The sequence below is a fragment of the Morone saxatilis genome, unplaced genomic scaffold (genome assembly GCF_004916995.1).
Source record: "Morone saxatilis isolate NCDOM2014 unplaced genomic scaffold, NCSU_SB_2.0 Contig9, whole genome shotgun sequence".
Classification (NCBI taxonomy): Eukaryota; Metazoa; Chordata; class Actinopteri; family Moronidae; genus Morone; species Morone saxatilis.
This window is the reverse complement of record NW_023340268.1, coordinates 7942819-7958460: the sequence shown is the minus strand read 5'-3', so window position 1 is coordinate 7958460 and position 15642 is coordinate 7942819. Positions and strand designations below refer to the sequence as shown.

Below are 15642 nucleotides of genomic sequence, written 5' to 3'. Positions count from 1 at the left end.
ATTGTTATTCTATTACTTTTGACAGAAGCAACTAACTACCTAGTATTTTTCAGTAAATTGCGCTATACTACATATTGAACTCAACACTGACCTTCATCTTTGTTTTCTTTGTTTACATGAAAATAAACGATTAATATTAATATGAGTTCAGACTCTACAGGTGAAAAACATTCATCACTGACATTACGACAATTATTTTGGTATCTGGTCATGTTTTTCTGAAATGTTTAAATATAGAAATGAGGTTTTATTTAATGCTAACTGTTGGGAAATCTGCAGACACAAACAGACAGTTAAACAGCTAAATGTGTATTTAAGGTGTTTTCTTTCATGAAAACCATGTTTTCTCAGTTTCCAGCAACAATGCATGCTGGGAAGTCTGTTAATGTGCTGACGATGTTTCCTTCAAGCCAAAATAACTTTATTTTTTTTAATTTTAAGTTGAATAAACTTGAAATACTAAGTTAATGTACCGTTAAACAACCGTGGTCAGTTAACATGGCTGCAGTGTTTCAGTGGTTTTTGTCGTGGTAACCCTGCGCTCTGTCGCCCCCTGCAGGTCAATCCAGTAACCACAGCTACTGGGAGCAGCAGCACAAACAGCTGATGCAGAGTCTGTCTCCGGCGCTGCTCGAGGACTATGGCGAGGACTATGTGACCGAGACCAAGGAGCTGTTCCAGGACCACGCCCGCCAGGCCAACACCGACCTCAGCCCCGTCATTGACTCCATCGTCCAGGCGCTGCTAGCGCCACAGCCGCAGGCACGTTACTTCGCGGGGCCTGGCATCGGCCTTATGTACTTCATACACAGCTACTGCCCCTTCAGCATCAGCAACCGCTTCCTCCAGAAACTGTTTGTGAAGAAGACCCTGATGCCGCGCGCTCTGAGGAAGCAGTCAGGCTTTGACCTGAACCTACACAACAACAACAACAACGAGGAGGAGGAGAAACTCAAGTAGCTGTGAGACGTAGAAACATGCCAATGGTTTCAGATAGAGGACCACTCGTGTAACGCACCCTAGAGCTGTATCCTGTCCTTTTGTATGTGGTGTTTTTAAACTGTTGAAGGGATCATCACCAAAACGGTTTCTGTTTGTTTCTGTATCGCCTAACCCCACCCGCCCCCCGAGGACACACCTGGAGGTCAGGGGGTGGAGCCTAGTAGAGGTGGATCAGTGAGATCAGCCGTACTGTACACACACCAAGAGAGTCGCACTGACTTCATGTGCCTTCATCACAACAGAGATCAGCCGAGAGAAACCGACACTGCAGCAGCTGGTTTCTGACGGCCGAAACATATTCAAACATCCAAACACCCCATCGTCAGTGACATCAGTATGTCGTCAGTATTACAACATCAGACCCAACTGGCCAAAATGGTTCAGCAAGTTCCATCCAAAGACACCGGTCAGACTCCAGATGCCGACTGAGCAGTTTGAAATAAATCCACTTAAACGTACAGAAAGTAATTTCACATAGTAAAACAATGGCAGCTCTCCTGCTCACACAGGATCTGGTATTCCAGATAAACAGTAAAATGTGTTTGTGAAGAGATTTGAGGAGAGAAATAGTCAACAACAGAATCTGGATCCATATCTTATCAAGCACCGTTTCGACAGTTTGATCTGGGAGTTTGGTGCCGTTGAGCTGGACCGGACTCACTGAGAAGAGCTGTCAATCACAAGGTTAGCCCCCGACCTAAAGCATTACTCTGTGCTGGTTTTATTGCGTTCTGTTTGACTCTAAATGGACCATCAGTTAACTACTGAATGACCTGATATACTGTCAGTCCTGATTAACCAGAAGATATTTTTTGGTGTGTTCCCTTTTACCCTCCCAAGGGGGGGGTGTCTGAAGGGTCCGGAGCCTGGGAACCTACCAGGGTTTTTTCCAACGAAAGAGCCATCAATTTTGGTAAATATCAAGGACTTTAAAGTACCTCTCAGCATTTGTAACATGTTCTTATATTTGTCCCACACAACATACTATTTGACCCACATCTCGGTGTCTAGGACTAGTCATCCTACAAATGATACGTACCTGAACAATACCTACACATCAATATAATAACTGCCTCCTCTCATTACATAATTTGTAATTCTGTTATGGTGCCACCCTGATTCAAAGAAAAGGAAAAAAAACAGCCTTTTTCACTTGGTAATTGCTCTATTATAAATCAAAGTTAAACAGACAGAGAACAGAAGGCAGGAGGACAAGGAGCGGCCAGTCACTATGACAGCACAGATGTTTGTTTAAACAAACCACCAAGGTGGTATTAATGTATCTTCAACAATTATTTATTATTTTTTGCAGGTCAACTAAAACGATTGATTATTGTTTAAAATGAAACAAGCCTACTTCAGTTCAGACCTTTAAAAACTGGCAGTGTTACTGCATCAGGCTATACAAAACAGGAAAACACAAAACCCAATATACTGGTGCTTGGACTCAGACTACAAGAACAGTGATGTTTAATATCCCGCTAACTCAATGTAAACTGGTACATGAAGGACCAAGCATATAAAGTCATATCACCCAAGCTGGATAGTGTATGTTAATGTTGCTGTGAGGCGTTTAGTTCAACAGTACCACGAAGATGGACTATTCCCACCAGGGGAGAGCCCCTCCACCCAAATATTTTACAGAGTCATCCAACTGCGGGAACTTCTCAATAAAATTCGAACCTTCACCACCATGTCACATAACGGTTTCATATGAGAACAACACCGCCAACCATTAAGACTCTGTTTGGTAACCTATTAGGAAGAGAACAGTGAAAAATACTGACCCTAGGTTCCTGAGAGAGTAATAGAAAGATAATAGTAAGAATTGAGATTCTCAGTCCCTATTTACATTTGTGCCGGCTTAAAACGAGGCAGGAAGAGCATTTCCAAAGAAAAGAACCAAAAATTTTACACAAACGCTCTCTGCTAAGGATGATTGATTTTATTCAGGTTGACAATAAACCACGACCTCTGATTTGGAAATAGAGAGGGCGTGCAGATTTTGATAATGTAAGTGCACAACTGGCTGTTATTAGCTGAGAAGGGAAGGAGTGTGTAACGTCTGTGTCTGGAGTGAAGGGATGCAGGATATGTTAATAGAGATTTAGCTAACGAGAAGTTCGGAGTTCAGAGAGCGGGTTGGTCGCCCTCAGCCTCAGGTCAGCTGCTGTAGCAAACATCCACCTAACGCTACAATATACAACACAGGTTAGCCTTTTTAGAAATTTCAATTCGGAAGTGTTACATGTTGTATATTTAAGTTATCTGAAAGGAAAATAAGGGTGAAGAGTTGCGCCCGTCAGGAAGAAACAGCTGTGGACAGGCAGACGAGCTGTAGATGAGTAAACTCTAACTCACTGTCCCTCCAGGATCTCACAGGCTGTTTTTGGGATTGTTGCAGTGCATGTTGGGATGTTTTTAGGGCTTTTTGCACTGAAATTGTGGTAGGATGTGAAAATTGCAAAGAGTAGTTGCTAACAGTTTGGTGATGTGTGGCTGCTTCTCCTTCTGGAGGGACTTTACCGCCGACCACACTGTGCTTCACAGTGGCTCCTCACAGACCTGTGGGGGGGGGGGCGGTGTCACTGAGACTGTGCAAGCTCTTTAAATACATTTGATCCATTTTGTTTCTAGCGTTACACCTCAGAAATACGAGTAAACTGTCTGATGATGTCACCATGTCCTCAGAAACCAACCCAGGGAGTAAAGCAGCAGATTTTTACTTTAAAGACGTCCCGTAACTGCAGGGAGTGTAAACTGAGAGCGAACTCCACCCGTGTCGTACATCAGGAGCCTGGAAACAAGCGCTCAGTAAACCGAGCTGCTGCAGTGACGCCTCTCTCCTTCAGCCCAAATATTCCTGACATCACATTCACATAACGACAATGACAGAATATCTGATCTCTGATTACGAGTCTATGTTTGTTTGTTTGTTTGTTTGTGCATCAGCAGGAAGCAGACTGAATCATTTCAAAACAAAAGCACACGTTCAGTTTGATGTTTTGTATGCACAAAATCAAAATATATTAACTTTATTTGATTTTCAGAGAGGGAGGTCTGACCCTAATCAATACCAGGCTTCCTGTTTGGACTTCTATCGTTCATAATAAAAGCACAAAGTGTACAACAGTAAGTATAGTAACAGCAAACAAACTTTAGCTTATGATGTTTTTTTACTTAAATCTTATTACTGTTACCAGGCAGGGGTAAATGCCCCCTAGTTTGGTGCCAAATATACACAACAACCAACAGAAACATTTCTGTTTCCTGATGACAAAAAATAAACTGCAGTTTGTTTCAATTCAATTCAATTTTATTTGTTTAGCGCCAATTCATAACAGAAGTTATCAGGACACTTTTGATCAATATAATCCATGAATTAGTGAAGTTGTTCATGGCTCACGACGTAAATTACATTTTCCTTACTTTCCCCTGCAACAAAGACAAAGAAAAAAAACAGATCATCACACATATTTGATTAAAAAAAAAGACATAGGATAATATCACCATGCCGGTGTTATGTTCTGCAGTTCACGCCTTTATTTTGAATCGTGTGTGTTGCAGTGGTTATGGAGGTGGGTGAGATGGAGATGAGAATGTCGACGCTCTCTGGGGAACAAGGAAAGGAGAAAGAAACACAATCTGATGAAGACAGAGGTTATGATGGTAAGCTTGTACATTTTCAAGCAACTTTAACCTTCACTTTTATTTACTTCTGGGTGGTGTGACTGGTCCTTTATATAGGTTTGGAGTGGCTTATTCTACTGTCAGTTGTACAAAGAATATAAAAATGCTGTCATCAAGGATTTGATTACTATAGAGTTTACAATAGAGACCATTAAATAGTTGCAGAATGTAAACAATTTTACTAGAGCCCAATCTCTGCTGCAGGTTTTTTTTGTTTGTTGCAAGGCCACAATTTCAACTCTGGTCTTTTTCTTCACAGAAAATATGTCTGATTCCCCACGTGAGTCCATCGACTCCACAAATGAAACTCCCAGCAAGAAGACACAGTTGGAGGACGGTTCACACTCTCTCAGTGTAATAAAAGAAGCAGTGGTGGTGTTGACCAGACTCCCTGATTATAAGATCAGCGCTCTGCGGCCACCAACGCCTCAGCAGTTCTACAGTGAAGATGAATCCTCCAGCAGCTCCGATTCTGACATGGAGTGGGAACCAGAGGGTAATTCTAGTGGTTTTTATTCCTCATTCTCACCGTGACGTGAACATTAACACAGAGGACACCCAACTGTAAAAAGAAAATACTGAACTAATCTCCACTGACATTAACTTTTAAACGTTTCAGTTTTTCTGGTTTGTTAATATTTCGTTGCGGTTAATGAACAGAAAACTCTTCATTTGACTCGATGGCGCAAACATATTTATTTCCCAGTCACATTCGTATTTTACGACCCCTCAAGCTCATACAATTTATTTGACATATTTTGTGTTTTTCCACAGTGTCAGAGCCAGCGCCCATAATTATATCATCAGCTTTTGCCTATTGCTCTAATGAAATCACGAAGGTCCGTCCTAACTTGCCGGAAGAAGAGGTCAAAGTGGGCATGATGGTCCTGGCGAGGAAGAGGCACATGAGATGGCAACGGGGAAGAATAGTGGAGATGGTAACGAGGGGTAAGAAAATAAGGAAATTGATCATAAGCACTTTAAAACATCAATACACAAAAAGCAAGTCCCTGTGCAGTTTAATACAAGTGTCTGGTTTTTAACAAAAAACCTGAAATGACATGAAAAGTATAAGAGGTTTTATTGAGGACCCATGTCTTCACCACACTAGTCAGCTTCTAGTGTTGCTCGCTAGCAAAGCCATTAGCAGAGTGTGTTTTTTTGTCATTTGCAGAAGATGGACACGGTTGAAGTACAAAGTGTACATTTTGTAGATGAAGGGGGAAGAGCCTTGTGTCCTGGGCACCACATCGCCTTTGACAACACAGCGAAGCTGGAGCAGCTGTATGTCGGCGCTCGCGTGGTTGTCAAGTGTCAAGATGAGACGTTCCGGCCGGCTATCTTGGCAGAGCTCCCCAGCAGGAAGAACCGCTTAAGGTGCGTTTGAATGAGTGTACATGCCTATAAACCAACAGAAGAAACTAATACCTCACAATTTCCCTACAGATAAAGGTTTGATTTAATGTCAAACATATTTACTTTTTCCAGGTTCTTGGTCTTTCTGGATGATCACATTCCGGTTTATATTGGTTTACCTTTTCTTCACCTGGTGTGCAGACCGTGTAAGTTTGGCTGTTTTCACACTTGTGTTTCTTTATTTTACACCTGAAGCCAAATGTGATGTTAGTTACTGTACAGGTTCAAATCATGTCCAGAGTCTTTATTTACCTCTACCGCAGAGACAACCAGACATTTATCTGAAACAGACTAGACTAGATTAGAGGCATATATTTATTTCCTGTTTTATAATTTTTATTTAATCATGTTTTGATCAGAATCCTCTGTTTCTGATCTGCTGCAGTGATCATTTGCTGTTTTTGCTCTTAATGGGAACTGAACATGTCCACGTTTACCCATTATCTTGATGAATGTGTGTAATTTAAAAAATTTAGACAAAATCCATCAATACAAGAAAATAGTTGTGTTAAACTGACCATTCTGTTGCTCGTCTCCAACAGAAATCGTGTTATCATTCACTGATTCCTTCCTGCATTGACGTTTCACACTAAAAGCCCATCAGGAAAGCGAGGGATGTAGCCCTTTGAGCCGCTGGCAGGCTTTTAATGTGAAACGTCTGTGCAGGAAGTGATGATTTACAATGACAACAGCTTAAAAGTGATTGAAGAAACGACAAAGTAAAAGCGGTTTTCTACACTAAGTCTGTTTCGTTTGCATTGGTTGCACAAATAAACACCACGTTGCAAATCCGTGCTACATACTAATTTAGCACTTTTACACACTAGATACTAAACACCTGCTTAGAATTCGTATGTAGTGTGGATTTGCGACGCACATTGTGTGCTAACATATAGTGAACATGAAGTGCCAGACAGACATTTCAGTAACAAGACTCTTTCTATGTTTTCGGAAGTGGAAAACGTTTTAGACGATGTTCCCGACAGCCCTCACAAGTCTTTCATGAGTCGATACCTGAGTGACTGGCCGAACCCTCATTTAACCCAGTACAAGGCTGGATATATCCTTAGTGCAGAATTAAATGGAGTCCAGCAGAGGTGTAAGGTGCAGGAAGTCGACAGCAGCTTGATACATGTCGTTTTTGAGGTCAGTATCACTTAACACTGCTGTTGTTTAAACTATTGATGTTCTTTTCTGTTATATAATGCTGTTTTTTGGTCGCTCTCAGGACAATCAACATAAGGAGTGGATCCATCGAGGCTCCATGCGACTTGAACACATGGCAAGATTTTTGGAATTGAGAAGAGTGCGGAAGCAGAAGGATGTTTCTGACTGAAAGCTCCCAGACACAGATATCATATATATATATATATATATTTTTTTTTTTTCAGTATCATCTGTCATTATGATCTTATTGTTGAAATTCTTGGGAAACATTAACTGACCCAATTAATTTTTTATTATGTTATTATGAAGTGTACAAAAATGTGAATTTATCTCAACACAGCTTTTGGCAGCATATTTAAGAAGCTATAAGCAAATGTGCATGTTACATACAAGAATATTAGCTTTGTCTTTGTTCTTTTGTCTTTTTTTACAGTGTGACGGACCAAGCCTGAAATGATTAATTTCATCTAGACTTTGTAAGAATGATACCTTTGATGAGAGAAAATAAACAGGACCTATTATGCTTTTCCTTTGTTTCTGTCTTACATATAATGTTACAATCTCAGATGTTGATGTTGAGAGTAACTTAACCAATATATTAAAACATTATTTATAATGATCCAATCTCTACACTGTGGTATTGCTTTATTGCTTAAGTCAATTATCTTGCGTTGATGTATCTTTATGATCAACATGGAGGCTGTAGTTGTGTGAGATTAATATTTATTGCAGCGTTGTGTCGGCTGCCTCAGTTAGGTGTACCTAGTTAGGAGTGTAAACACTCATATTTTATATTATATATAATTATATGTTATTATTTTTTTAACTGTTTTATTCATTTTGTTTGCTTGCTTGAAGAAAGTGAGAAACAAAAAGACCTGTTGTTCGCCTGTAGGGGCCACAGGGGGCAGCAGCGAGCTTCTCACGGCTGAACGCAGCAGACTGAGCCGAAGAAGACGCAGCACTAGGCAAAATCACTTGGGAGTTGACACAGAAAAGGGAACATTTATGTCTTATTTTAGGTATTTGCTCAGTCAAAACTCCACTTCTACGAGAGAAAGTGCTTAATGGGTGAGGACTAACCTTTGAGTTTGGCAAATGTAACAGTTATGTCGGATATTCTTCCCCCCATCCTCCGGTAACGTCAACCGTACAGCTGTTGCTTTAACATCCGGGTGGGTGACGCGGTCTCGGCGGTAAATGTGTGTTTCTTCTAAAAAAAAAAAAAAAACACCCCTAAAACTTTGTTTTTAGTCCAAACTTTCTGTGTAGATAGCTTCAGGTTTTGTGCAGCTACAATAAAAAGTAAATTTCAACCTCATCATCCCCCATCTTGTAGTCTCCTCATGAGAAAACTGGACTAATGGTGCAAGATGTCTTTACAAAATCCACTCACAATACTAAAACAAAACAAAAGTCATCAACAACAGCTTCTGAATATACTCCCTTACCTGTTTTATTCATGCAATAATAACTACATTTGCATTTAAACCCTCTAGTTGTTCCTTTAGATTCCACATTTACATTATAAGCATAGGAGTTTGTCAGTTTAACGTTCAACAACTTCAATACATAATATATCAATAAACCGTCACACACTGATAGTTTATGTAATGTTTGATGTTTTGACTCGCAGGCACTTATAAATATGGCCATGCCAAATAAGATTTAAATATGTATGTTTTTTTTGTTCCATTTTCCCTTGTCTTCCTCTAAATTTCCCCCCACTGGTGCCCCTCCAAAAGGTCCCTGGCCCCAATTTAAAGAAACCCAATACACTAGACTGTTAAATTTTGGCCTTAAACACCAGTTGCTCATGTAGATGCCAAAACGAAGGCTTAATCATCTGTGACTTTGTCCAAAAGCTGGTAATGTTCATCCACTGTGACTCTGCAGGTGTGCTCGGAGCCCTACTTATCAGGAGTCTGTAAACAACGCAGTTTCTGGAGTGCCGCCCATCAATTAGACCTCTGGCGTACACGTTACTTCAGCGCATGATTTGAAACCTTGTGTGTTGCAGTTATGGAGGGGGATGAGATCGAGATGACCAAAGAGGAGCTCCAAAAGTGGATCAGAGCGAAGGTGAAGGAGAACGATCTGTTCTCCACACACGTTCAAGAGAAATACGATCTGTTGCAGTCTCTTCTGGAAAGGAGGCAGAGCCAGGCTGCTCACCTCCAGAACCTCTACAAGTGAGTGTTATATCTACAGTATGCTCTTGTTTCTGCACAAAAAATATCCAAATCAAAGACCTTGTTCTCCTGTTGTGATTTACGCTGCTTATACATTCCTTTCAGATCCATCTATTCATTCTGAAAACCGGCCTATCCTGGTCAGGTTTTGGGATCTAAATTTAGCATACTTATGTCACCCACCTCTTTATTATGCCAAAGGTCTGAAGCTGAGACTTGTTTTTTTGGTTTGTTTAACCCTTTTCATGACTTTAGGCACCTTTTTGGGCCCATACAGTTTATATACTATGTGTGGGCCATTTATAAACCATTAAAGTATGGCAATAAAGCTTTCAGCTGTGGCAATCACAAGGTGATCCAGCTACTTGCCAACCAGCTCTTGAACTTATTGGCAGGCATGTCATGGTCCTTCTACAGCACAGGAAGGTTGAACCCCAGATTAATCTCTGCCCTGTGTACTCTGAAAGTTCAGCACTTATCCTGCATTGCTCCCTTAAATAGAATAAAGTCTTCCCCAGACAGTTGAGCGTCACTCGAGCCACACTACCAAATGTTGTGACACTTCAACAATGTACTAAAGCCACCCTGTTAAAAAGGCCCTTTTGTGTATTAAAGAGTAATGTATTTGTATTAGAACTTGATTTCTTTTCTTTGTTTGAAAGTGAAGAATGTACTGATTGTGTTTCTGTGCTTGCAGTTGTCTGCCCTATTTGTTCCTTTATGTTCTTTGCTTGGTTCGTGTTGTCTTTGTTGTTGATGTCTTTCAGGTCTGTGGCAGCATGTGAGGTGATTGTGAAGAAACAATACTCGCTGCTGGGGTGGGAGTACAAAGACACTGTTTCTGATGATGATGATGGTACGAATATAACAGGCTGTGGTAACATACAAACCATTGAGTCAATGAAAAAATGTACGGTTGCTATGTCTGCGTCCTTAATTGAGTCATTTTCAACCACACAAACTACCTTTTATAAGCTTGACTTTGACTTGACGTGTGCTTTCTTTTCCTTTCGTAGGAATTACTCCTCCATCCCCACGTCAAGTCCCCGGCTCTCCAACTAGAAATGCCCCTTTGTTACTTGAGGACAGTGAGAAAGTCTATAAAGTTAATGGCAAGAAAGTCTCCATCAGTCTAAAAAGACAACCAGCGGTGGTCTTGACCAGACTTTCTCCACGTGAGATCCGCTCATATCGACCAACGCCTCAGGATCACGACAGGGAAGATGAATCCTTGAACAATTTGAGTTCTGATAGTCGGTGGGAACCAGATAATGACTCAAGTGATTTGAATTATTCTACCTCAAGTTATAATACTGGGTCAAACAAGAGGAGGAAAGTAGATCAGAAGGATAAAAAAACTGCAAAGCGCCACGCAACACCCCAAGCCAGAACAAATGCTGGTGCTACGAGCAACGCAGGAAAAACATCGACACCGCCCGCAGACACCAATGGTAAAAAAACCCCACACTATATATACAAGAACATGAACAACCCCTTCCACTGAAATACGTTTTTGTTGTATGAATTACTTTGTGGTTCTAAAAACATTCACTTCATTGCTTTCATATCACTCCTGTCATGGAAAAATATTTAATTGTGTCACCATAGCTTAAAGTTTTAGTGTCTTTCATCTGATAAAAAGTGGTAGTGAAGCTCAGCTGTTAAGTAGGGTTTATTCCTCTGCTGATTTTTTAGGGAAATTATATTTTCTTATCTTAATATTTAACTTTAGGCTCAGCAGTTTTACTGGCTCAACATTTTATCAGGTCTGCGAACCACGTATGAATTTGCATCAGAATCAGAATTGTTTATTGCCAAGTAGGTTTTTACACCTAGGAGGAATGTGACTTGGTGCGTTGGTGCATAAAATATACAAATATACACATGAATGTATCTTGTAAAGGCCATTAGTAGCGTTAGCACTGGCTGATTTAATGTGCTTTGCCAGACATTAGCCTGCTGACTACTTGACTAGACAGTTTGCTCTTTCATGTTTTGTTAACTTAATTGGAAAACTGTTCAATCTTTTTGGACCAATCACAACTAACTGAATTAACCACGCACACAGTATGTTTTTTTTAAAGGTGTCTGGATGTTTAAGACATCAGTTATTTAGAGCAACTTCTAATCTTCACATTTTAAATAAGTATATAGGTGCGACCAGAAATGTATTCTCCTGAAGTTCATCAGTTTTGATATTAACATGTTGTTGTTCCTTTGTCGGTTACAGAAGAAACCCCTGTCAGCACGGTACCAACACTTCCCCAATCCTCGCACAAAGCCGCCAAGACCCAAGACCCTCCTAGCGTGCAAGAAGAAAAGATCATTGTGAACATGAATGTCCTGGCCAGAAAAAGGGACGCGACCTGGCAACAGGGGAAAATCGTTGAAATAGTGACAAAGGGTAAGACAAAAAGAAAGATGATGTGTTGAGCAAAGGACACAATGCAACATATTCGACTTCAGCTTGACAGCTATTGGTCTTTTAAGGTGGATCTTATTATCACGTTTATGACGCTTCTAACAGTGTAAGAGAAGAAGGAGAGTCGAAACAGTTTGTTTGTTCGTTATCACTTATTTTATAAGGCCCCAGATAAGGAGTTGGCACAGGAAATGTAGCCACCACAAATTCATATCACATGTAAAGATCCCCTGCAGATATGTGTACACACACACACACACACACACACACAAATAGTCTGCTTGGAACAATAATATATGACACAAAAAAAGCCTAATTTCCACATTAAATTCCTTAAAAAGGCACAAATTTCACAATCTTTGAATATGCAGAATGTATTAATTTCTAAAGTTTTCTTGCTCCTTCTTCTTTGTAAAGTCCATTCTCAGTGTATGTGTACTGACGATGAGTGTCTACATCCCTGTTAGTACCTGTAAACAGTGGCACACAGATAACAGGGCAGAGGCAAGACAAACACTATACTTGTAACTACCAAACTATTTGTTTTTACACAAATCATGCACATTAAAATCAGCACAGAGAAACTTTTAGCAGGCGAATGTGAAAACATGCTTCTAGTATCAAACACATACATCATTCTGCACAGTGACGCTCAAACATCCAACTGTAGGAACAAGAAGAGTGGAGGCTAACTTTGCTCATACTTTTTTTGTGTTTTTGTTGCAGAAGGTGGTAGGTTGAAATACAAGGTCAGTCTTGAGAAGGGGAAGATCCTAGTCTCTGGTCACCACATCGCCTTTGTCTGCATGCCGAAGGTGGAGCAGCTGTTTGTCGGCGCTCGCGTGGTGGTCAAGTGTAACAGTAAAGAACCACAGTTCTTCCCCGGTATCGTGGCAGAGCTCCCCAACAGGATAAATCACATGAGGTTTGTTTGTATAATGGGTAACTTTTTATGATGAAGTCAGATGTAAATGTTTTAACCTTTTTGTCCTGCACAATTTACAGTCGCCTTAGCTGAAAGTTCAGTTTGATGCAAAAAGTGTTTTTTACATTTTCCAGGTTTCTGGTCTTTCTGGATAATAAAACGCCGGTTTATGTTGGCTTACCTTTACTTCACCTAGTGTGCAAACCAAGTAAGTTTTCAGGTTCACACACAGACTGTTGTGAAGATTTATTACTGACAAAAGTTTGTTGTTGAAAGTTAGATAATTTTTTTCTAAAGCAGTTTTTTTTTTTTTTTTTTGCTCTGGTCTAATGGACCCAAACCCAAAATAATTGGGGTTCTTCTTCTAGTTGACGTCTAGTCAAGTGAAGGCTGTGGATGTGTCAAATAACGCGATAGGCTGATATTGTATCTCATTATATAGGCCTTTTTCACAGCCGACATTTTGACTTGTCATTGTAGGAAAAGCTTAGGTAATACTAATAAGATTAACAATGGCTCTGTAGGATTCGAGTGTCCCAGTAAGCCCTGACGTGTTGACAGTGAGCTAGATGAAACTGAAGCAACTAAATGGAATTCATGTCAAAATGTCTCCTCTGCAAGTATGCACAGTAGTGACAACAGCCCACCTGCTGCAATTAAATTTATGTCAAAGGCAGACCCAGCAATATAAAACACAGCAGTAAGTGTGCTGCTGCTGATAGAAGTTATGAACTATGGAGCAGCATTAACAGAAGTCAAATTCCTGATTTATAAGTGCAGAGTCTAGCTTGTTTTTGATTAAAGTTACTCGACGTACTCAAAGAGTGAGTGAAAATCTTCTGTTTTCACTTTTTCTTTAATCCAATGTTGATCTAATAATGATATATTGAACTCAAGATCCACTTAAAGTCTTGTTGTTGTCTCTTGTAAACTGTTAATTTAAAGATTTATTGTGTTTCCTTGTTTTTCTCTGTAATGCTGCTTTGCTGGCAGTTGGGCATTAGACTACAGAGCAGGTTCTAATTTATTCATCCATTTATGTTGTTTTGTTTTTTTTGTGTAGCGTAAAGAGACTACAACTTGCATGATGTTGTAAAACCCTGTGTTGTACAATGATAAATAAATGAACCTTGTACCTTTTGTACAAGTGCACTTGGAAGCAGACATGATGTTTTATACTCAATTCAAAGGAAGGTTTCAATGAATATTAATTTATGAATAATTAATGATAGAAATGGAAAAAAATGGAAATCAGGTTAATTTCCCTTTCCATATTTAGCCTGTCCTTGTGCTTTTGTTAGCCATTTTCTGTTTGCCCCTAACTCATCAGATAGATAGACCCAGCAGTAAACATTTGACACGTTGAACAAAGAAAAGCCGATTTAATAGTTAAAACTTACAATAAAATTAAGTTTTAACTCGCCCCACCTTGCTAGGGTTTAATCTAATTCCTGAAATGAATGCACATTCAGTTGTATAGTCTGTCCTATCAGTGCCACAAGCAGATAGCATGTCACCTAAAGTGGAATCAGAGCCCCAAATTGTTTCACCTGTTGAACCACCGTGCTCCACAGTGCCTTTATTACACTGCCAGTAAGCAGAGTGATAGACTTCTTTTTCTTGTGACAGTGACGGATCCCTTGGACGATATTAAAAATGAGGCCCACAAGAATTTCCTGAAGGAGTATATAAAGAACTGGCCTTACCCGCCCCAGACCAAGTATAAGCTCAGGCAGATAATTAATGCAGAACTGGGTGGAGTCCAGCAGAAGTGTGAGGTGCAGGTGGTGGACTGCAGCTTGATACAGGTTGTCTTTCAGGTCAGTATCTGTAAACAATCGTTCTTAAAAACATTTCTAACTGGATTCTTGATGTTTTCCTCCCCTGATACATGTATTTAGATTATGTGACTTATAGTAGTTTGCGTGTCTTGCTTAGGTAAATCAACAGAAGGAGTGGATCTACCGAGGCTCCTCACGCCTGGAGCACATGATTAATATGAGGAAGCAGTTGGAGTCTAAGAAGGATGGGATGAAGAATAAATCTACTGCAGCCAATGGTAAATTCAATTCTCAAACTAATAACAATCAGTTATTGTAGTTACCTCAAATAACTTGTCTCCTCTTTATCACCCCGCCTTCAGTATCATCAAAAATGGCACATTGATGAGACCATGAATGTGTTAAGAGAACTGGATGCTCAGTTTTTGTTCTGCGTTTTTGGACCTAGAACATCCACGATGGGACTCACATCACAAACCTTTTTACCTCACCAGAATGGCTGAAAACAAGTCAAACTGCCTTATATGTATATAGGTGTATTTGTTTTTATGTTCTTAAATAAAAATGTATTCTCACTTTCTTTAAGCTTGTTTTTACTTTTACTTCTACTTTTGACCTGATTTATACTCTAGAAAAACCAAAACCTTGCACACTATGAAAGATAAGATTTTATTTATTGATCCTCTGTAGAGGACACAGCAGCACAGGGGAATGTAGTGCAAAGATAGAATAAGAATAAGAATAATATACAAGAAAAGAAGGATAAAAAGTTAAAGATAAAAATATAATAATCGTGGCAAGTCAAAATTATGAAACTCAGAATTGTGAGAGAAGGCAAAATGGTCCCATTGTTGACAGTTAAGTAAAAAATTACAAGGTTGAAAGTCAAAAGGCTGAATAAATTATGGGTGAATTCAAAATTCAAGAATATGAAGGTCACTTATTTGTGATTTTAGGTTGCACAATATGGACCATTTCTTAAAACCTATAATACAAAGGCCAGACCCCCAGCACAGAGGTTGCCCGCAGGCTCCAAACAACTGTACA

General features: G+C 39.8%; 2 protein-coding genes across 2 annotated transcripts in view; both read left to right on the top strand.

The window, feature by feature from the left end:
• LOC118342754 (histone-lysine N-methyltransferase SETDB1-B-like) overlaps nucleotides 1-15180 on the top strand; it is a gene marked incomplete in the record, with an annotated part of 16257 nt that extends 1077 nt beyond the window's left edge. Inside the window, 13 exon segments of the mRNA XM_035681401.1 lie at nucleotides 4956-5188; nucleotides 5467-5640; nucleotides 5867-6069; nucleotides 6181-6254; nucleotides 9296-9467; nucleotides 10235-10323; nucleotides 10484-10918; nucleotides 11698-11871; nucleotides 12616-12814; nucleotides 12949-13022; nucleotides 14444-14634; nucleotides 14753-14873; nucleotides 14958-15180. Of these exon segments, the coding sequence (XP_035537294.1) occupies nucleotides 5870-6069; nucleotides 6181-6254; nucleotides 9296-9467; nucleotides 10235-10323; nucleotides 10484-10918; nucleotides 11698-11871; nucleotides 12616-12814; nucleotides 12949-13022; nucleotides 14444-14634; nucleotides 14753-14873; nucleotides 14958-14980 (1752 nt within the window).
• On the top strand, nucleotides 20-1623 carry LOC118342756 (corticosteroid 11-beta-dehydrogenase isozyme 2-like). The gene has a single exon (XM_035681403.1). The coding sequence runs from the start codon at nucleotides 607-609 to the stop codon at nucleotides 958-960; it is 354 nt and encodes a 117-aa protein (XP_035537296.1). The 5' UTR covers nucleotides 20-606; the 3' UTR covers nucleotides 961-1623.
• Nucleotides 15181-15642: the final 462 nt, after the last annotated feature.

What these genes read in the sequence shown, in the direction of transcription:
- LOC118342756 (XM_035681403.1), top strand. Translation starts at nt 607, where the DNA reads ATGCAGAGTCTGTCTCCGGCGCTGCTCGAGGACTATGGCGAGGACTAT.